Genomic DNA, 23,754 nt, shown 5'->3' on the forward strand with positions numbered 1-23,754 from the left:
AAAATATTGAACGCACTCACACAAAGACAGTCACATGTTCATGGAGTTAAAACCCAAGCCAAAAGAAAAAAACCCTTGGGGCCAAGTCCAAATTATCAAATCTACTATGAAAGTTGTTCCGGTATAGTTTCCTATATAAATAGGTTTTTTTTTTTTTTTTGAGAGAGTTTTAATCTATGGCGTCCGCTCCTAATGATAGCTATTTTATCATCAGACCAAGACATCAATCAATTTTTGGTGTAGGCAAGAATTGAACCATAAATCTCTTATACAACCATAAGAGACTTTACCAATTGAGCTAACTAGAACCCACTCCTATACAAATAGTTAAACACCATACCCAAGCTCCCCACTCTTGCTAACAATTGCAAATTCCTACCTTGTTCCTTAATAGCTACATAATGTCGCAAGTTGATCCATCGATCGTAATACTGATGCCTTGGTCACTCCAAGGCTTTTTGAAGATTATATAGCGTCTTTGTGGTTTCAACAACACTTCCAATGCAATGAAGGTGATCTTTGTGAACGGAACTCTCAAACACTCAAGAATAACTGATGTGAGAGGAGTTGAAAGACATAGATTGGCTCTCTTTGGGTACTTCTTGGTTTTGTTGCAGTTGTCTTCCCTCTCTCAAAATTAGGTTTTTATACATGTAGTGTTTAGACTTGCGGTAGCTGCACAAACTGATGTGAAAGAAAATCTCAAAATTTCAATAATGTGGTCTTGGTTAATCGAGTGTCTAATGAGACCATACCAAGAGTTTTTGTTTGATCTTGCACAATTGAGCCCTGATCTCATTAGAACAAGATTTTCATTCTTGCATAGTGAACAAATGCTTCAACCTTTAGCCCCCATTACAACAAATTACATTACAATTGTAAACAAATATACAAATAAATTTGTAATCGAATTAGGAAAACTCATAATTCCTAACAAAATGAATTAATTAGATATTTAATATCATATAAATTTGGTTAGTTATACAAGCAAAAGTGGGAGTTTCAAATTAAGGTGGTGTAAGTGGGGAGATACTAATTTGTTAAAATTATGACCCTCAATTTAATAGATGGAGAGATTTTGTATTAAATTAAAATTTACAATGTTATTAATTTCACGAGTAATGTTATACCTACAAACTATTTTATAACCTTTTTACAAATTGTTGTTAAGGTTAATTATTATTGGTTCTCATCTAGACCCACCAGTAACACGATTTTTTCACTTACTAATAATCACTTACTATATCAACAGTTTGTAAATTTATATTTGGTAATTAAGACTCTACCAAAAAATCCTAATATAGCAAAGATGGAATAAAGTGTTTTAGAGAAGTCGAAGAAGCTAACTCCTATGTCCAATGATGTACGGTAAAGCATGAGATGAAGTTACAAGGGGTGGCATTAGCTTTGGTCTAGGGGTTCAAATGAACCCCCTAAGCTAATATATATATTGTTTCTAACCCCTAAAATAAAAATATTGAACACCTTGACCTTAAATATTTTTTAAGTCCAACTAAAGTAATCTCGAATATGATTATCTTAACAATCTATTCTTGCAAATAAAGTTACAACTAATTTATACAGTTGATCGAATCTATGAGTATAGTTGCTGAATTTGAATCTGTTTTTAATTTCTTATTTGTTAAGTGGGGACTGGGGGCATGAGTCTGTCAGTAGTTAGCAAATGTTAACACTAAAAGACAATTGTGTTGAATGAGACCTCTACACAAGAAGTTACATCTATCATGTATGAAGGTATTGATATTATGGATCGTTTGATATCAACTATTGTCATATTTTATCCTAATGAACACTATCAATTGGAGTAAGGTTGAACTTATTTAATCATGTGTTGGCTTTATTCCATACCAAATTTGCTTGTATTTTAGCAATTAGATAACCTATATTTAGGTGGGAATTATGTAAGGGTTGTGTGTGTGAGAGTGTGAAGAAAAATCAAAATGTGTGCAATCAAAGGAGTCTCACGATTGGATCTCGCGACTGACTCATGACTGGCAAGTCGCCAAAGTGGCACACTTGTGAAGTATGCAGGGAACAGAAGGGTCACGATAGCTAGAGCACTATAGGATAAAAATGTATAGTCTGGCCTGGCAATTAGCTCGTGACTCAAACTCGCAACTCGTTTCAGTCGCGAGGTTAAGTCACCAGAATGCCTTGTTTGGATGAAAACTGATTTTTCACATTCCTCACATATACTACTATTAATACCATCATACCTATGAAATGTTGAGAGTTTTCAGAGAAAATTTTAAGAGAGAAACTCTAGAGAAAAACAAGATTGACTTATCCACAATTTTTATCATTTGATTCTCCAAATTCGTCTACACTCACCCTCTCCATTGACATATCCTTGAGAGGTACATTTTGTTAAATCTTTATCTCACCATACCCATATCAGTGAAGAGGTATTTTGGTGTTTGGGAAACAGTTTGGAGATGACCAATTTACTTGGTTGATGCAATGAGCTTATTGCAGGATCCATGAAGCTAAAGAAGACAAGGTTAGGCGTAACCCTGTTGGAGCAAGAAGTATGGAAGGCTTAGGTGCATTGGGTAGATTAGGATTGGAGGGTCTTCTGCTATTCATGTATCCCAACTTTATTCTTTAGTGGATCATTTGACTGCTTGAAGGGTGGCAAAGAGGTTTTTCATCGAGGTCTTCAGTTTTCTCTTCAATAACACATGCCGGTGTTATCTCTGTGTTTGTATCTCTCTTCCCTTACTCTTTATCTTTTAATTGCTGCTGTGTTTGTGATTAATTATGGTTTAGAGTGTTTTACGTATATGGTTATAGCTTATATACATCTTTGTGCACATATGTTGTTTGTGTATAAGCTTGTGTTAGTATTGTTAAAATTGGGGGTCTAAGCATTCATTAGTGTTTAATACACTAATTGAACTTTCAATTGGAAATAAAACACTCAAGTTAGAAGTGGCGACAACCATTCTTTTATAGACAAAGAAGTTCAAGAAGCTAGTGAGTAATTGAAGTTGAGGCATTCATGGTGAAGCCCAATTCAAGTTGTAGTATGAGTATATCACATGGAAAGATTTTAATAAGAAGTCAAGATGTGGAGTGTTGTACTATCATTAGTTAAGGCATGTGAAGTATAAGTGTAAGAAGTTAATAGTTGAGTTAAAAGAGTTCAACCAAAAAAAAAAAATTTGTGATAGTTAGATTGTCGAAAGTGCAACAATTGCTACGATAGATGGTGGAGATGAAAATATTCATATTGTTAGCAAAGGTGTCAATTCGATTAAAAGTTAAGTATTTTAGATTCAACAAGCTTTTTTCATACGTATTGGAATAAGGATTGATTTGAAAAAAATAAAACATGTGATGGCGATTTTATTTTGTTAGTTAATGCATGCGTAGGGTAAAACTTAAGATGTTTAAAGGAATTTTGAAATTTTAGGGTAATGTGATACATATGCGTGAACTTAACAAGAAAAATGGATTCACGGGGGCTTGGTTGAACTCTTTTATCTAAATACATTCCATAAGAGATGGATTATAAAAGTTAGTTATAAAAAGGAGTAAAAGTTTTCAAAAAAGTTGTACAAGTTAATTGGTGATACAAACAAAAACGGAGCACATTTTGGAGAAAAAAACAGAGAGGGCCTTTATTTAGAACACTTTAGAGTAAGATAATCATGAAGTAATAAAAGGAAGAAAGATTTAAAGATAGTATAAACTAACATAGTTTCAAAGCCAACTTTAACTATGATGTTTAAGAATTTTATTATTATTAAACTCAATTAATCATATTCTTTTGTTGAAGCCCTGGTGGAATGCTCGTAGCCACAACTGAGGTGCAAAGAGAATACCCAAATGTATACTAATGAAGATACGTCGTGAACTAAAGGTGGAGATTTGTTAAGCTTAAAATTAACAAATGAGGAGATAAGTTTATAGGTTTCGTTGTTACTTTTGGACTTCAATATTAGCCAAAAGAATAGTAAGGAAGTGAAATAATTCTCATTAATTTGGTCCCTCACCTACAATCCATTTCTTGATTATGTCAAATTAATTACAAAAGAATTTTTTTTTTTTTTAAATTTAGTCCATATAGATGAGCCCAAACATTCATGACCAGCTCAAAATTTGATTCTATGTGATCTCAGTTTTGTTTGTCTATTTGATTCTCCAAAAAAAAAAAAAACACTTTATGTTTTCTTTTTAATGATAAACAAGCTGAAACTTGACTTTCGAACTAGTTAAATGATTAAAACCAAACTTGAGCATATAGGAGAGTCAACTCAATCAGGTGATCTATTTTTATATCCGTTTATCGGTTATCTAATGAATATTGAATTCTTTTACATTTTTTAAATAGATTTTTATTTGTTTATATACATTTGAACGGCATAGATATGCGAAAAATCACATCAGATTTGGATAAAATTAAGGAAAAGAATAATACTATATTTTCTATGTTATCCTTTCATTTCTTTAATCTATTGAATAATTTAAATTGTTCTAAAAGCTTATCAATGCTTATAAAAATAAGTAATGCCTTATCATTTATCAATCTTTATAGGTACTAGCAACCATATTTGTGCATAGTACCACAAATAATGAAGATTTTCATCCCATGAGAAGAGCCACACAAATCAAGGTACAAGGTTATTAATGTTATTCTATCACTCCTTCTAGTTTCTCATTATATAAAAATGCTCAAAATATTAGGTTACATAAATAACTATCTTTAAATAGTATATTTTTGACATTTGTAAAACCAAAATAACGTAACAAGACCAATATATTATTTAAAATTACGAACAAGTTAAGCTTTAAGTAGCCGTAGTTTCATCCCCGAACTTCCCACTGAAATCCAATACAGACACAGTACATACTATTATTATACAATATTTATATTTTGTCTTTATATATCTTTCTAAACCAAAAGTTTAGTCAATTTCTTATAACATGAACGAAACCATACGCATGCATATACTTTTTTTTTTTTTTTTATCAAATAAATTATGTTCCGTTTTTTGACTATATATATCTACTACATGCAACAGCAGCAGTAAGTGTGAATCTGACTTAAAAAAACAAATGACCCACCTAATAAAATTTTGTTTTGTTTGGACTAAAGACGAACACACATATTTTTTTACTTCAAACAAAAAGTGCACTCAATGTTATGTGTTACTTATTGTGTCTTCCACTAAAAAAAAATTCACCACTATTTTTGAGACATAAAATGACATTGAAAACACCCATTGTCGCTTAAATTTGGCAAGCAATATTGCTTTAGCACACCACCAAATACGGCATATATGATTTATCCCACCGTTTACATGTAGTCAAAAGAGGACAACCTAGGGACTCAGATGACTATTATAAGCTCTTAATCCCAATTTTCTTTTAGGCAAAAGTACAAACCTAAACAAAGAAAGCATAAAAGGTCGTCACTATTGGGTAGGACATTCTTGTATTGACACCTGAGTTGAGTGATCGGCAAAGACCCATTCGCCGCGTTGAATTTTCTTTACTCTGTGAAACATTGCTCAAATATTTTAAAAAACAAAAAACAAAAACAAAAACAAAAAAAAGAAAAAGAAAAAGAAAAAGAAAAAGGAAAATTCTAATGCACGCGTGCATGCAATTTATAATCGCGTAGCACTGTTTCACGAATGACGCGCGGTCCTTACTTTATAAGGGGCATGCATGTAATTTAAGAAAGCTGAGGAACTTGAGAGAAATTGTCGGCGCCGTCTATTTTTCTCTTTTTTCACTGCAAATTCTCCAGTCTCTCAGGCTCCCACCAAATATACATACAAAGACATTTATGCTTCAAATACGTAATACATGAAAGGTTTCGGTTTGTGTCCAGTATTACAGTCGTACAAAACATGAGCATAACACGTATCCAAAGAAAGGTACGACAAAATAGACCTAATTAAAAATAGAGAGAATCATTTTCGCACTTAATAAAGTTTGGTTTAAAATTGGGTTGAAGTTATCTTTTTTTAATGCGTTACGTAGAGTATTATAAGACTATACATGATTCATATGTATTATATTATTATTTAAATAAGCTACACGACTTATTGAGAAAATATTGTGACAAAAATTTGGTTTGATGTTAGTTTGGAGTTGTCTTTTTCAACTAGATATGTGGTAATTTATAAGACAATGTATGATTTATGTGTATTATATTATTTTTTAAACAATTCACACGACTTATTTAAAAAGAATTATGACTAAAATTATACATAGATAATTTTTATAATTATCGCATAATAAATTGTAACAAGCTAGCTTGAAACAGGTTTGGAGTCAAATTTTTCCTTTCACACTATATTAAATATTTAATTTATATATATAAAATACTACAACAACAACAACAATGTTTTAGTTTAAATCTTGTGCAGTCAATTATGGATGCTCAACATATTAACTAAGGTTAATTAGCCATATATATTCTTTACTTCATTCTATTTTCTCTTAAATCATAGTCTCTGATTTTTGTTACTTTCTTAATTGATAAGTTTTTTTTAACTACTTTTACTAATATCATTATTTTTTTTCTTTTTTACCTTTTTTTTGTTCTCTCAATTTAAATCAACACACTTTTTCTTATCCGTGCAATTAATCAATCTTATCTTTCTATAACCAAATTAATCTTTATTAATCCATTTTCCCACTTTCCTTCTTACACGAAATACTTAATAAAAAAAGAAAAAATTTAAATTAAAAAACAAGTCTTTATTAATCCATTTTCCCACTTTCCTACTTGCTTATGGTTTTTTCCTCCCTTTAAGAATGAAGTTGAGTCTAAAATGTACTCCCATTTTACCTTGCTTCTTTGACACGTGAGGTAGTTTTCAAAAGATGGTGCACTTTAGAATTGTTTTGAAAGAGTCATTGCTCCTTTTTGGACAATTTTTAATCTTAACAGTCAGCAACAAAAATGGTCTCCCATCATGTATAAGACTTTATACTTTTTAACCCAAAAAAAAAAAAAAAAGACTTTATACTTTCTTTTTTTCTTTTTTTCTTTTTTGAGTTAGGTAATTGCGGGGATAGAACCCCGAGCTCTTAAATACACATGGTACCGGGTACCACCATGCTACAAGGCCCGGTAGTGTCTAAGACTTTATATACTTGTTTGTAAATAACAAATACAAACTCATTATTTGATGCTAAATATTAAATACGTAACGATACTACTCAAGATTACGTCCCTTGTGCTCATGTTTTTTCATTGCACATACGCAACTCCCATCAGAGTGCATCCACGTGTGCGTCAGATTTGTCGTCATATTATGGAAAAAGAAAAATGATGTGAACCGTTGAACAATTGGGACCACTCATTTTTTTTTTAAATAATTTTTGTGTATATATATTTTTGATAAAATGGAAAAATAACTCAAATCTTACCTGTCATAGACAACTTTGAAAACCAAAAAACTAAACAAATTTATAAAACTCTAGTGCAAGACATCTGGATTTGAAGTACTCCTGATTAAAGAGGTGCTAATTAGTTTAGGTACAGCAAAAAGAAGTTAATGAAATTACTTGGCGTGAAAGAATTAGAATAGACAGATAATAATAAAAAGTCCATGTTTCTTTGACATCCTATTTTCAAACCAGTACATTGTTTTTAGATACAACTTTTTCTAACAACTTATCTTAAAAAATAAAACTAAAAAATAAGTTGCCTCAAACAGATATACAATATATTTAAGAGATATAATATATCTGATGCATTGGAGCGTTGAATATAAACCGAATAATTGAGTATATTATACTGTACAAAATCAAATATATCCCCTAATTAAAAAAAGAGAAAAGGAAGTCAACTTATAAGAAGTTAAAAAATAAAATAAGGGATTACAAAATTAGTTGAATTATTTCCCGCTCATTTTCAACAGCCGCAACGAGTTGTAAAAGAGCCCACCTCTCAAGTCTCAACCGACCACTTAAATTAAGGGGCTTGGAATTTTGAAGGCTCTAGTCAAAACCTCGCCGAACATGCCTTTTTATTTTCTTTACAATTTCACTTTCACCTTTTGTGTAAACAAACAAACATAGCACTTCTCCCCTTATATAAACGCCATTGCCCCCACCGTCCACCACAATAATCTTCTCTCCCTCTGTCTTTCTCTTTCTCATACACCTCAATTCTATGGCTTCCTCCACAGTTTTCATACCAAACCCACAGACCAACAGCCACGTTACATTTTCAGAAAACATTATACCCAAGTCACAACACTCTTTTGGTCAGGTTTCACTGCCTAAGAAAACTGAAACCTCTTTAGCTAGACACTCAGTTGCTGCTTCTTATGTAGCAACAAAAACAGCAGCAACAACAACAGTGTCATCCAGGGCCTTAAAATCTAGCTCAACTACTACTTCTTTGTCTCACTTTTGGAGAGAGGTTCATGGTTTAAACAACTGGGAAAATCTTGTTGAACCATTGCACCCTCTTCTCCGTCAAGAGATTATTCGGTACGGGGAGTTTGTCACCGCTTGTTACAAGGCTTTCGATCTAGACCCCAACTCAAAACGTTACTTGAATTGTAAGTATGGGAAGAAGAACATGTTGAATGAAGTTGGGATGGAGAATTCCGGCTATAAGGTCACTAAGTACATCTACGCCACGCCGGACATCTATATTCCAATCCAAAATGGTGCCCCTTGTGGACGTTGGATCGGTTATGTTGCAGTGTCCGATGATGAATCAGTTCGGAGACTTGGGAGGAGAGACATAGTCATTACTTTCAGGGGAACAGTGACTAACCATGAATGGATTGCAAACCTAATGAGCTCACTCACACCGGCACGGCTAGATCCTCATGATCCGCGGCCAGACGTGAAGGTGGAAGCGGGATTTCTGAGTTTATACACTTCAGACGAGAGTGATAGTAAGTTTGGCCTCGGAAGTTGCCGAGAACAGCTTCTATCCGAGGTGTCTCGGCTGTTAACAAAGTACAAAGGTGAGGAACTTAGCATTTCAATAGCAGGACATAGCATGGGGAGCTCACTGGCTCTTCTACTTGCTTATGACATCGCCGAGCTTGGATTGAATAAAGAGAATTCAAGCCGGGGAAAACCAATCACAGTTTTTTCATTCGGAGGCCCGAGAGTCGGGAACTCGGGATTCAAGCAAAGGTGCGAGGAATTGGGTGTTAAAGTACTAAGAATAGTGAATGTCAATGACCCCATTACAAAGATGCCAGGGGTTTTTTTGAATGAGAGTTTTAGGGTTTTTGGGGACAGATATGAGTTACCTTGGAGTTGTTCATGTTATGCTCATGTGGGTGTTGAATTAGTCCTTGACTTCTTCAACATGCAAAATCCTTCTTGTGTTCATGATCTGGGAACATATATCAGCTTGCTTAAATGTCCCAAGAAACTACAGTTCCAAAGGAATACTGTAGATTTACTCGACAGAGCAAGAGAGATGCTCATAAGTGCACAAAATTTTAACATGTTGCCTTGGGAAATGCTACCAGCATTATTTTAAACTTGGTTATCTGATCACAAAACATGTGATTGTTGATAATCTGAAGTATTCTTTGAAATCCTCGACCTTGATATTTTTTAATATTTTTTTTCCCTTTTTTTTACCCTCCTGGAGGATGGAGTTACTTATATATCAAAGTAGAAATCTTATAAAATGTACAAAATTAGGGAAGATTTTTTTATAATCTCTTAATTGAATATAATTATGAGAATTATTATTGTAGAATAATAATCTAAATCTTGTATCTAATGAAAATATTAGCAAATTTTCAGTCTCAGTTTTTCAGTTCCTTTTTGTTTCCCTGTAATTTTATACTGTCATCTAGATGAAGCGATGAAGCTTCACCTCTTGATCTGTTTTCCTTGATGAAGTTTTCAAGCCTGAAGATAAAAAGTCATGCATGTGTTATCTAAATCATCATAATTTGAAAATTTTCTAGCTTAGTTTTAGGAGCAAATTCGAATTATGATTGGAACAAAGTAGTCTACTTATTATTGTGAACAATTCTGCATCAATTAAAGCCTATTCACATGCACACGTGCAGTGTATCATACTCTCTGTAACAAATTGTCCATGTTGATTAGGAGCTTTTACAATTAAAATCAAAATCAGTTCAGATTGTTGCTCTTTCCTTACTATAATCATACCTCTGTTAGACCACTTTTGTCGTCACTGCAATCATGTTCTTCAAAACATTATCATTAATTATCATCTCCGCCATGCACAACCAAATTGTCATCATAACCCCAACATTACTACTTACAACATAACCATAACATGTCACCACCGTTGTTGTCCCATCATCGAAATCACACTTCATATCATAATAACTAGTGTCACAATATTGCCACTCTTTCAATATAGCCGTGTTATTGTTGTTATCATCTCCATTCTCCAGTATCTTGCATTCACCATCACCATTAACATAATTGTGTTTTGCCTAACAAAGATACTCAAAATTTTCAAATAATTAGAAATTAAATCAAAATGAACAAGTTTTCTCTTGTTTTCCGGAAAGGGAAAAAAATCATCTAGGGATGCAACTAACCATAACACTAAATAGCATCACAATGAAGGAAAATTTTTCATTCAAAGTAGTTTGGAGGAAAGTTCCTCCAACCTACTACATGCCAACCTAAAAGATTATTCATATGTTATTTTAGTTAAATGACCTACTTAAAAGTCATATAACTTATTTAAATGATTTGATGAATAACGAGATTTATTACATCGCCAACTAATACATAGTAGGAAATTCTTTTAAACTAATTTGGTAAAAAATTATGTCACACATTGTATATTACATGCTAAGAAAACAAAACAAGTGCAATTCAATTAATACAATTATTTTACAATTCTTTCACAAACTTGTTGAAATGGTAAATTATGATTAGTGCATCACCCTCACATGACTCTTCCATTAAAACCATTTTTATTGTGTACCAATTACAACATTCCACTTTAACTGTTGTGAAAAATACGCCATTAGACTTGTGATAAAACAACAATGATCTGAACATTGATTGTGATTTAAACACCCATATGGGTAATGAAACTCGGCAAAAACTTAGTTTAAAGTTTGATCACCCCTATGGGTTAGTCTAAATATTAAATCATTATTCACCATATTGCGTACAGGTAGTTTTGAATAGTTCTTCTTGACGACATTGACTTTGAAAGGGAGTAAATCTGGTCTTTGCCAAATTCAAATATGATACGATTAGGTAATATATCAATGAGAAGACCAATCATATGTTAAACAATTTCAAGAAGGTAATGAATGTTCTTTCCATCATTCATGCACCTTAAGATATACAAGTATAATTGCATATTGCCATTATTTTCAACCAAGTGTATAATCAGCATACCCGAGTGCCTGTGTTCATACAGAATGCTTAATAAGCAGTCCTTGTGAATGAGAAAACAATTACATAAATGGCTTGGTAGTTGAATGAAGGTCTCTATCATCAGGGGCGGCGCCACCTTAAGGCCAGGGTGGTCCCAGGACCATCCTGAACAAGAAATTTATGTTTATATATATATATATATATATATAATAATTTAAAATTTTTATTTCTCTACTCTTCAAAAAAATTTGGGAACACTCAGTTTTTTTATGCCAATAAAATTAAATTTTGTTTCATAATTTGTTTTACATTCAGTGAATGAATGATTACTTGGTTGTGTACATTAAAAGAGATATAGTTTGTACCATTGATAATTATCATGCACCGATTTCAAAATATGAAAACCCGTAGAAAGCAATTATAAATTTTATGTATTTACATTTTTTTTTTATTCTTGTTGTTATCAATATATGAATTTCTCTTTTTATTAGATTATATAATTTATGTTTTTTAAGGCCCTCAGAAAAACTCCTAAAGCTGCCACTATCTATCATGGCAAGTGAAAGCATCTTAATCATGATGAAATTTGACCCCTTCAAACGGTTCCTCAGTATACTTCAGCTTATAGTCTGTTTAATTTATTCACTTAAACTCTGGAACATTATTAGTTTTGCGCATTCTTTAAATGTGTGATTGGTGATTCTAGAAACAAGGTAAGAACAGAAGGAAAAATACCTCACATTCAGCTGCGTTTTTTCATTGTGATAGAAAATTGATGGTGGACATGAGGCAACAATTTAAAGATTACTTCCATTGACAGTTGGGGATAAAGTAGGCAAGTGCAAGAAAAATGGATGCATAGAAACCATTATACATGCATCAAGCATCTAGTTCTAGAATTACATTATACATGTATAATGTATTTCTTTTTTTCTTTTTTTCACTGACATTGTTATCAATCATTGATCCCATGGTCGATGGTATACTTGGATGAAGCGGTAACTTTTTGACAATATAGAATACAGCTAATGATTTCACAAAATTTCGGACTTCTTGTTTATGGGGTTAGTCATAAATTCATAATGATGTTAATATGAGAGAGAGACAAGTTGGATCATGTTTTCTATTTTTTGACTTCTGTTTTATAATTACAAGGTAAGGACAAGATGAGCCAAGAAGGGTGATCATCTTCCATGAGGAAAACAAAATAAAGAGAAAGCTAATGATTAAGATGACGTTAATGATAAAGAAGAACGAGTAAATGAATGAGAGTAACATTATTCACTACATGCGATGCCATATTGCCCTTGAAATTTATATGTACTTACGAATAATTGCATAAAAGATGAAAACCAAACTAACCAAATCAGATCAATCTCAATGCTTCTATTATAGAACTGAAATCCACAGTTGATATAAATACTAATGCAGCAATGTTTTTAGCTGGAAATGAGCTACCCAATTGATGTGATGCCTTAGTTAATTAACAGCTCACCTAAAATGTCCGAAGGTTTAATAGCTATCAGTGTAAGAGTGACTTCAGATTATTGCAGTACATTTTTCTAATTGAATATTTACTTGCTGATGCTATTCTATGTGGCCCTCACTTATTTAATGTGTTCATGGAAAATCCATGCAGTCATGATGTATAGAAGGGTGTACAAACCCTGTTCAGCTGCTTCAAGTATGAACTTAAAAAACTTCATTTGTTGTACAATATGGTAAAATAAATAAATCACACTGATCACATTATGATGTCCAATGATGGGCTTCAAATAAGACGAGCTTTTTCCTAAAATAATGCTGTGTATCTTCTCCAAAAATAATAATAATAATAATAATGCTGTGTAAAAAAGATATTTCTCAAAACAGTGCTATTTTGTTTTCTTTCCCAATCTACCTTTTATTCCACATCTTATAAGGAAAAATAAATAATAAAAATTAACACAGTCAGAAAAAGGAAATATAGCCCTTAATAATATATTTTAAAGAGAATATAGTTCGGCTCTAATAACTTATTTGGAATTATCTTTTTCAATTTATTAAATGACGATTTATAAAACACTTTTTTTTTTATTTAAAAAAGTCTCATGACTCATTAACAAAGTTATATAACTAAAATTTCACATGAATGATCTTTTCAATCATCATATATTAGATTGAAAAAAAATAACTCGAAACATGTTTGAAGTCAAACTTTTCCAAACAAATATGCAAACATATTTTACTTCTATGACACTGTGTTTAAGGTATGGTTAGTATCCATCTGTTTATGTCACTCAAAATATATTGATTACAGAGCCTTGTGAAGTTGTCCCATTGTCGAATATAATAATAGCATCAAGCATTAGCTTCATACTGTCTAGTACTCCACGAAGAAAGAACTTTGTTTGCCAAACAAAAGCTAGAAACCGTGTTTTTCAGTTAGTCCGTGAGTTCGGCTGAGGGTAAAAAGTTTAAGAGTCAAACTAAGTGCATGCACAAAAAGTGCTTACTGAACTTTGCCATTTCCTTCATATTTTTCATGAAACTCATGGCTGATGCTGCTTATATTATAATATTGGTAACGTATAGACAACGAGTTTTTTATGTACATTTGATATGATCATCACTTTATTAGGTCTGAGAACGACTGATGAGTGGTACTATATCATTAGCTAGGTGAAGCCCATCTAGTAATCCCCCTAACCTTTTCTTTTCCAACAAAAAAAAAAACTATTGTAATCTAAGGTGTCTTTTCTCAGCTTAATTTTCCTTTGTCCCTCTCTAATAGTGTTAAAATATAAATAAGGAAATATAAAGATGTAGAAGAAGAGAAAGTGGAAGCAAGAAAAGAATTAATGTGTGTTTATCTAGGAAAGCCTTTAACAATTACATCTTATTGTTCAAAATTGTGTATTATAAACTATAGATTTGAATGCAACAGTGAACTTTTGACATTATAGAATGCAGTTTATGATTTCAAAAGATTCCTGAATTCTTATGAGGATAGTCATAAACTCGTAATAATATCAGAGACTATTTAGATCATGGATTTTGATTTATCTGACTTCTATTTGCAATTAGAAGGCAAGGACAAGATGAGACAAGAACGGTGATCATCTGCCATGAGGAAAGCATGATATAAAGAAAGATAATGATTAAGATGAGGTTATTGACAAAGAAGAATGAATAAATGGCAGTGTACAGGAAGCACTAACATAAAGGGACACGACAAAAAGAAAAATGAATAAATGAATGAGATGCCCTCAATTTTTGAATTTTGGGTTTAGTGCTTGCCCTCAATCTTTGCACTAACAGAAGCTTGATATCACTTATTGAAGAAACAACACATTTAAATGACTTCAATTGAGTAGTTATGTAACATATAGGACATCATTAAATCCAAAAATTTAAACTTATAAATTTGGGTCATGTTATGTTATATTAACCACTCACTCTTGTTATTATTAAGGTTTTCAGACCCGGACTGTTCATTGAACCGTAAAAGGGAGAGGTTCAAGGTTTTTGAGGTCGAACCGAGGTTGAATTGGGGTTGAACCGTGATGACGTCATAATTAATTTAATAATTAATTAAAGTCTAAATATAGATATTAAATTTATAAAACTAGCAAAATTGACAATATATCTATATATGTGAGGGAAATTTAATGATTTTCAATCATATATTTAATAATTAAATAAGAAAGTTAATAAAATAAAATAATAACCATGAAAACATTAAAATCTATGATTAATTTTTGAAGTAAATTTGAATATCTTTGAAGAATTTTAATTATAATTTTTTTTATTCCTTGTAAGAGATGAATAATTTAATTAAGTAGAATAAAATTGTAAAAAAAAAAAAAAAAAAAAAAAAAAAAAAAAAAAAAATTGCTAAGGGGTTGGACCGCACGGTTCTCACCGGTTCGTGTGGTCCAACCCCGGTTTTAGCGGTTCACGAAATTAACAAAAAGTCCGGTTCTTTAGGCTTAAAAAACCGATTTTCATCCCAATTTCCGGTTTTTACGATCCGACCTCCCGGTCCGGTCCGGTTCTGAAAACTATGGTTATTATTACTAAATATAATATTTCACTTACATGTGTATATCTAATAATTTCCTCCTCACGCATGAGTCATTGCCTTTCTGTGGGTTTCAAGACCTTTATGTAAGTCATGAATAAATCCTTCTAGCTCCTCATTGCCTATGGGCTTTTACCTTTACCAACATGCGTATCATTCATAATTCTCTTGTATGTTATCTATGAGAACCATATGTCAATCCTGTATACTCATCCATAAGAACTAGACCTACATTTCCATGTCTAAGGGAACCTCGATGACGCCAGGCTTGCCTTGTAGGATGTGATGCTTAACCAACTCACTCATGGTCATTCTCTCAAAATTTTGGTTAGTGCAACATGGTGGCGAGTGGGGCAATGGGGGAGTGAAGACAAGGGACCAACAGGTCCACACACACACACACGAAGATGGGTAGCTCATGAACGATGGGAGAAGGAAAAGAAAGTCCAAAAGAAAAATAAATCAAGTAAAGGGGGGGAAGAAAGATAATATTATTCGTCTATTTCTTCAATTTATAAAATAAAAGTTAATGGGGGTAAACAAAGTAGCTTCATATTGAATACCTATGTCGTATATGGCACTTAACAATAAGTTCACTAATGGCGATAACTAGGAGACCATTTTGAAGACAGAATCAAAGTTGATGAATCAAAAATGAAAATTTTCAAAATTTAAGGACCTAAAAGAAAATAACCCCAAACTTTAAGGTCCAAAAATATAATTTAGTTAAACATTATCAATTGTACAATATGGTTAAAAAAGAAATCCACAATGATCACATCATGACCAATTTTGGACTCTAGATGAACTTTATCATACCCAAAAAAAAAAAAAAAAATGCTGTTTATAAAAGAAAATATTTCTCAAAACAGTGTTTTTTGAATTTCTTTTCCAATACCCTTTACTCCACGACCAAATAAGAAAAGAAAAATGAAAAGACTCAATAAAATAAAAAGGAACCTATACCTAATAATCTATTTCAAACATATATAGAGGATGGTCTTATCATTCAATTCGTTTGTTTGATACAAGCCCTCAATAATACTGTGTTTAACGCATGTTTAGCTAGCATCGATTATTGAAAAAGATAGGCTCAGCATCAAACTATTCTCCCTCAAAATATATAGATTATAGATATCCTTGTAATTAAAGTTGTCACATCGCCGAATAAATTATAACATCAAAAATCATTCACTGCACATACTGTTATAAAATCATCTACTCCGCCGAAGAATCTTGGTTTGGCAGAGAAACCGTGTTTTTAAGTTTTTCCGTGGCTGTGATGAGTTTGGATGAGGGTAAAATTTTGAAAGGTCAAAATAAGTGCATGCGCACATAGTGTTGACTGAACTTTGCCAATTGCTTCATATTTTTCATGAAGCTCATTAGTGATGTTGCTTATAATATATATATATATATATATATATATATATATAGTGGAATAGTATAGACAACGAGTTTTTTATGTGCATTTTATATGATCACTACTTTAGTTCTGAGAAAGAATGATGCGGTGAAATATCACTAAGTGAGACCCATCTAAAACCATAGTAAACCCTCTCTCTCTTTAATTTCTTTTTCATAAAAAAAAAATAAATAAATAAATAAAAAAAAAAAATTATAGCAATCTAAGTTTTGGTCCTCCCTTTCTAACTAATAGTGCTAAAATATAAATAAATAATAAAAAGTTGTACGTGGAGAGAGAGCGAAAACTAAAAACGAATTAACATAAAGTTCAGCCTAAAGTTCTACACTACAAAGGAAAATCTTTTGAGCAACATTTTGTTATTTGGAACATGGATATTCGCGATGTGGTGTGGTACAGTTTTAGATTGCTTTTAGCATCGCACTTTGCAGTGTGGTTTAGCTAAAATCATAACCACACCGCATCTTATTTTTGTGGTCACATGTGCAGTGCGATACGGTGTATAAAATGTGGTTTGAATTGTTTTAACGTGGTATATTTTTCAAATTTTAGGTTTTCCTGTCTGTCTAAAACTGATTTTTTTTCTCTTCGTTTTGGGCCAAGTTTTAAACTATTGAGCTATTTTTTCTTTATTTTGGGCTAGTTTTCCTAATCAACACTTGCTAGGGTTATTAAACTTTATTAAAAAAAAAAAAAAAAAACCAAGGTTATTAAACTATTAATGATATATTTAATATTAAAAAACCAGGGTGCGGTGTGGTGCAGTGCAGTTTGCGGTTTTATAATAAAAACCAGGGTGCGATGTGGTGTAGTGCATTGTGGTTTTCTTATTATAAAACCGCAAACTGCATTGCACCATGTAATGCGATACGGTATGGTGCACTGTTACTTGTAGTGCGGTGCAATTATACCATTTTGCGGATGATTTTGGTGTAGTTTTTACGATTTGTGCAATTTGGTGAACACCCCTATTTGAAATGGTGTAATATAAAGAACCTAATTTAGGGTGTATATATAGGAAAATATTAGGCCCTTAGTAATCCTAAAAACCCCCCGTAGTAGTTAATGATATTACAAAATTATGGTAATCTATAATATTCTTCAAAGCTATAGTTTAAACATATTTTAATATCATTTATGGGTTTCAAATTATGATAATATCCTAATATTTAATAGTGACAATGATGAATAGTCATATTATCATGGGGATTAACATTTTTTATTTTAATTAGATAAGAACCTAGTTAATGCCATTTACTTTTTTGAATTAAGTCACCTAAAGTAAAAGTTAAAAGAGTAAAAGTCACCTAAATTAAAAGTTAAAAAGAGTAAAAGTCCGAGACAAGTACCTAATTTTGAGAGCTTGTTTACTGAAGAAGAAGAAAATAAGATCAATAAACTGTGTACAGCACGAAATGACTACGCATTATTTTGTACCCAGAAAGGAACATAGTCATAATTAGACAAATGGTGACTCCCTTTGATCATTACCTCAATGGCTCCATCTTTGTTTTTTTACTCTCTCTGTCTCTCTCTCTCACACTGTCACACACATCAGTTGCAAGTTGCAAAAATATTTTGAAACTTGGTGCTTGACCTATATCTACAAGAATATTTCATAGTACAAAAATAATTATGTTGTGTAAAGGTCTTTCCATATATTGACAAAGTAATCTAGTCACAAATGGTGCCTGGGCCTGTCATTTCCTCGAATTTGCAATACTTGCAAGACAAGTTCTCTTGTTTACTTGACTCCTTCATGCACAGGGAAATTAGCACACGAGCTACACTGAGGAATTAAAATACAATTAATGATATCATGTAAACTTCAAGAATTGAAAATTTTCGGGATCCGGATATGGATTTTCCTGTTAGTATTGTTTACAGGCACTTCATTTGACAAGTTTAAAGTGTACTCTCTACCTCAACGTTCTCATATATATATATATATATATATATATATATAATTCGATAATTTGATAATTGGAAAATAAAGATTTGAACCATAAATGTTTAGGTTAGAAACACTAAATTAAACTCAACATATACAATTTTTTTTTTTTTTTTGGTGAAATTTGGGAAAAATTGCAAGACTTTTGGGAATGGCTACAACATCCAAATCCATCAAAGGGTTATTTTCTTTAAGGAAATTGAATAATATATTGTTGTGGTCTTAATGAGTGCTCATTTGTTTAAGCTTAAAATACATTTGGTTTATTTGGCATATTAGGTAATGTTTTTCAAAGCTTTTTTTTTTTTTTTTTTTTTTTTTTTAAGTACAACCGATTCAAACTTCACTTATTAAAATTGATTCAACTTTCTAAAAAAATAATAAATATGTTACAAAAGACCCTTTTATTAGTAGGTGAACTTGAGATATTGTATTGTTGGAATGAGAGCAGATGCAATTTGCACTATTTGTAATTGCTCTCATGCTTCTCACAAGTTAACATAATTGTACTTCTTTATTTTTATTTTTATTTTTTCCTTTTTAACTTTTTATCCAATAGTTGAGTTTGAGAATGGCTTTTCTAACTCTCAATCTCAGCCATTAAAAACAATTGCATATAATAGTATAAAACCTTAAATATTGTACCTGATCTCAATCTCGTATCATTAAAGTTCAGCTCTGGTGGTGCAAAAGTATAAAGTTGGGTGCTACAAGTGGGGTGGCATTGTAGACCAGGCGTGCTATGGCTTTGGTCAAAGCTACTTTGGAGAACATTTGTCTATGTAATTGTTTGGAATATAAATGTATTGACAGTAGTGTGAGTATAATAGGGGAGTATATTTAGTCCCTAATTTTGTTGTTGTACTCGGCTAAGGTGACATATTACTGTCATTCCTAAAGTAGCAATTTCACTGTTCACACCATTACACAACTTTTTAAAGAAACACACCACATGCTTGTCTAGTTAGGCCACTAGTTGCGTACTCAATTTTCATAGATTCATGGTGCCCCATGTGATAAACATTTTACTAATACTTTTCTTTTTGATAATCAAACATTTTACTAATCTATTTCAATTATGAATCATTAGTCACAAAATTATTTTCCTATATTGATTGGTAAATTTAAGTCCTATGTTGATCTATTTCAATTATTTCAGCCATTCTTTTGTCTTTTCCAATATCATGTTAAAAACTAGTCATGCTATGAGATTAATCAAGTTGTAAACACTTTAATGTATTTTGCTTATAAATGAAATTAATCTTCTGTTTTTCAATAATGCTGAATCGTGACAGATAGTATTAAAGTCAATTTTTTATCAAAAAAAAAAAGTCAATTTAGTAAGGATGTGTAACACATGAACTCTGCAGCACAATGCAAGCTTTAACAATGACATCGACGACTAACTGTAGGAGATCATATACAACACTCAATATAAGTTGTAATTTTGTGTACGTACAACTTCTTGTAATCACTCATATAGAAAAATTGACAAGCCACGCTTTATATGTACGAATCTAGACTTAACAACGTCCACACAACGCTTCGATTGTCGAAATTCACATGATATAGAGTAGTATATAAAACATGAATTTCGATATATAAATGTTAGGTAGCAGCCAATTGAACTTCATCCATCAATGGCTTGTCACATCTCATATTAACGTAACCAAGCCACAGTTGCCTAATGTTCTCGTGTGTCTTAAGGTGCATGCATTACGACCGCAGTGTATAAGTTCAATTTGAGCAAGAGCAACGTGATTCACTCATGACTTTAATCTATCTTGTGTTTTTACTTTTTAGTTTCTATCTTCAAATATTTTTTTGACTAAATCGGTACAACACTAATTAATATCCATTTGGTAAAAGCCTTTTGGGCAAAAATGACGTTGGTAGTTTGAAAACATGATTATATGTCGTTTTTGGTAAAATTTTGAAGTCGTGGTTTTCAATCTTATAAATTACATTTATTTCCTAAACAACAATTGCAAACTAATTATTACTTTTTCAAAAAGCTAAACCAAATTCATCCTAATTTTATCATTATAAATCTCATCTTCAAGTTGAGACTTATACCACCGAGAGGGATGGCTTAATGGTCAAGGTGTGTGGTCACTGTCTTAAGGTCCTACATTCGAACCCTAGCGGGGAGTGAAGTTGCCTTTTGCAACTAACTCATGATTTATTAGCTCTCTCATAGAGCTAAGATAAGGTCTGTGATCACCCTCAACCACAATAATTATAACTTAATCTAGCATTCTCTAACGAGGAATGTCCCTATAATCATGTTCAAGAAGATGAGTCACAATAATCACTCCAATCCCTTTCGTTTAGCCAAAAAAAAAAAAAAAAAAGGGTTGAGTCTTAAAATATCTTTAACTTTTGAAAGAAAAAAGAAGGTATTTTGGCATAGACGCTAACAGTGTCTTCAAATATATGATCCACGCTGCAAGACATAGAAGAAGAATAGGAGTATAGGACAACAGGTTATCAAAAAAGGAACAAGGCAATCTTTGAGAAAGCAAAATAATAAAGGTCAAGCGTCAAGACGTCTAATCACGAAATAGGCAATAGAGTTGCCAGCCCAAGCGTGATTTTACCAGAAAAACATGGCATTTTGGGTTGTTTGAAATTTGCTTGCTTTATTGAAATTGAAATTTTCTTTCTCAAATAATTTTATATAAAGATAAAAATTAATTAAAATAGTTTAATAAAATCTATAAATAAAATTCTTAAATAATAATAAAATAAACTGACAACTTCCATCAGTACCCAGTACCAAACACGCTCCACGCTGCAAGACATAGAAGATGAACAAGACAACAGGTTATCAAAAAAAGAACAAGACAATCTTGAAAAGGCAAAATAACAAAGGTCAAGAGTCAAGACGTCTAATCACGAAATAGATAATTGAGTTGCCAGCCCAAACGTGATTTTTCAAGAAAAGCATGGCATTTACTGACTGCTTGACATATTTTATTTTACTGAAGTTAAAAATTTTTTATTAAAAATAAACTATAAATAAAAATAAAAATTGGTTAAAATAATATAATAAAACCGATAAATATTACTAAAAAATGTAATAAAATTTATAAATAATAATAAAAATAAGTTGAATAGTAAAATAAGCTAACACCATTTGGCATTGATGAAAGTTGTTAACTTATTTTACTATTCAGCTTATTTTTGTTACTATTTATGAGTTCCACTATACTTTTTGGTACTATTCATTGGTCTAACTGTACTATGTTAACTAACTTTTACCTTTATCTATAGTACTTTCAGTAAAAAAGTTTCAGTTTTAGCAAAATAAGCAAATCCTAAATAGACCCTTAGAACTCGGAAATCTCAAAATGTCTCCAATCTTGCAACTATTTACACTTCTGTCGTGGTATCCCTCCTCTACATGCAATTCATGGAGTGGACTATGAGTGTAGTGAATAGTGTATACATTATTTGAACCTTTTGTTAACAGTCTTTCGTTGAGTTTTTATTTTCACGTGTAACGTCCAGTGTTTGAGAGAGAGAGAGAGAGAGAGAGAGAGAGAGAGAGAGAGAGAGAGAGAGAGAGAGAGAGAGAGAGAGAGAGAGAGAGAGAGAGAGAGAGAGCACAGTATCCAAGTCTGCGTTTTCTTTTTCTTTTCTTTTTTTTTTGGAAAAGCGCTTTTCAGTGGCTTTATGTTACACCAATGGGTCCCATGCACTATTCACGGGACTCACAAACCTCTTTTTTCATCAAATTTTTCATTAAAAATGGGTCTCATGACACTATTCACACATTTAAAAATTATTTTGTTACAGTATTTTCAATTTTCAGTTTTCAGCAAAATAAACGGTATCTAAACGAACCCTAAATAGAAAATTTAGGGAATTGATTCTCGCCTGCTCTTTATTATACACTAGTGTAGCCTACAATTAAAAATAATCACGATTATATGGTTTAAATTATAACTTTTTTTTAGAAGAAGTTTAAATTATATATGATATTAGCTTACACATTTTTTAAACCATACATTTTTAAATATGTAATGATTTCTCATTATATATATATATATATATATATATATATATTTATTATACACTAGTTTAACCTACAATTAAAAATAATTACAATTATATGGTTTAAATTATAATTTTTTTTAGAAGAAGTTTAAATTATATATGGTATTAGCTTACACATTTTTTTAAACCATACATTTCTAAAATACATAATGATTTCTCATTTTATATATATATATATATATATGATTTAGAATTTAATTGGATTTAGACTTTTTGGTTTTTGCACCCAATAATTCACTTGCCACAAAAATTTTAAAAATTAAATGGATACGTGGCGCAAAATTAGAGTGCAATTGAATTCCAATTTAGAATCTATTTAGATTTAGCCTCTTTGATTTCTACACTTAATAATTCACTTCGTACAAAAATTAAAAATTAGATGGGACACATGGCACAAAATTGAAAATCCAATTGAAATCTAATTGGATTTTAAGTTTTGACTTTTAACACACACAAAGATTAAAAGTCACTAATTTTACGTTTTAAATGTGGTCAAAGCACATGAAAATATGGATGTTTTGTGTACCAAGTGTATATCAATAAGTGTAAGAGAACACGGTATTTTTTCTAAGGTGATCATTTTCAAACTTAAATTATATAAAATCTAATAAAAAGAAACCAACACACACACAAATACAAGTCATACAATTTTCTTTTATGAGTTTTCTTATTTTGAAATCGTTGCACGATAGTCTCATTATCAATACTACAAGGTGCACCTCTTTCAAAATTTTAGTTCAATAAAATTTTTCTTGGGTTTTTCCTTTTTTTTGTAAGGGCCTAATATATTGTTAAGAGGACCAAAGTGTAAAGAAAAGTTTGGCTACAAATTTAGTTGTAGCATAAGGCTAGAACTCTCACTAAACAAATTAACATGACTAAATATTTTGAAAATCTAACCTA

At 31.5% G+C, this 23,754-nt stretch overlaps 1 protein-coding gene across 1 annotated transcript; it reads left to right on the top strand.

The window, feature by feature from the left end:
* Positions 1-8,151: 8,151 nt before the first annotated feature.
* LOC115962617 (galactolipase DONGLE, chloroplastic) lies at positions 8,152-9,568 on the top strand. Its single transcript, XM_031081502.1, has one exon. The coding sequence runs from the start codon at positions 8,162-8,164 to the stop codon at positions 9,500-9,502; it is 1,341 nt and encodes a 446-aa protein (XP_030937362.1). The 5' UTR covers positions 8,152-8,161; the 3' UTR covers positions 9,503-9,568.
* Positions 9,569-23,754: the final 14,186 nt, after the last annotated feature.

This window comes from Quercus lobata, chromosome 10, assembly GCF_001633185.2.
Source record: "Quercus lobata isolate SW786 chromosome 10, ValleyOak3.0 Primary Assembly, whole genome shotgun sequence".
NCBI classification, from domain to species: Eukaryota; Viridiplantae; Streptophyta; class Magnoliopsida; order Fagales; family Fagaceae; genus Quercus; species Quercus lobata.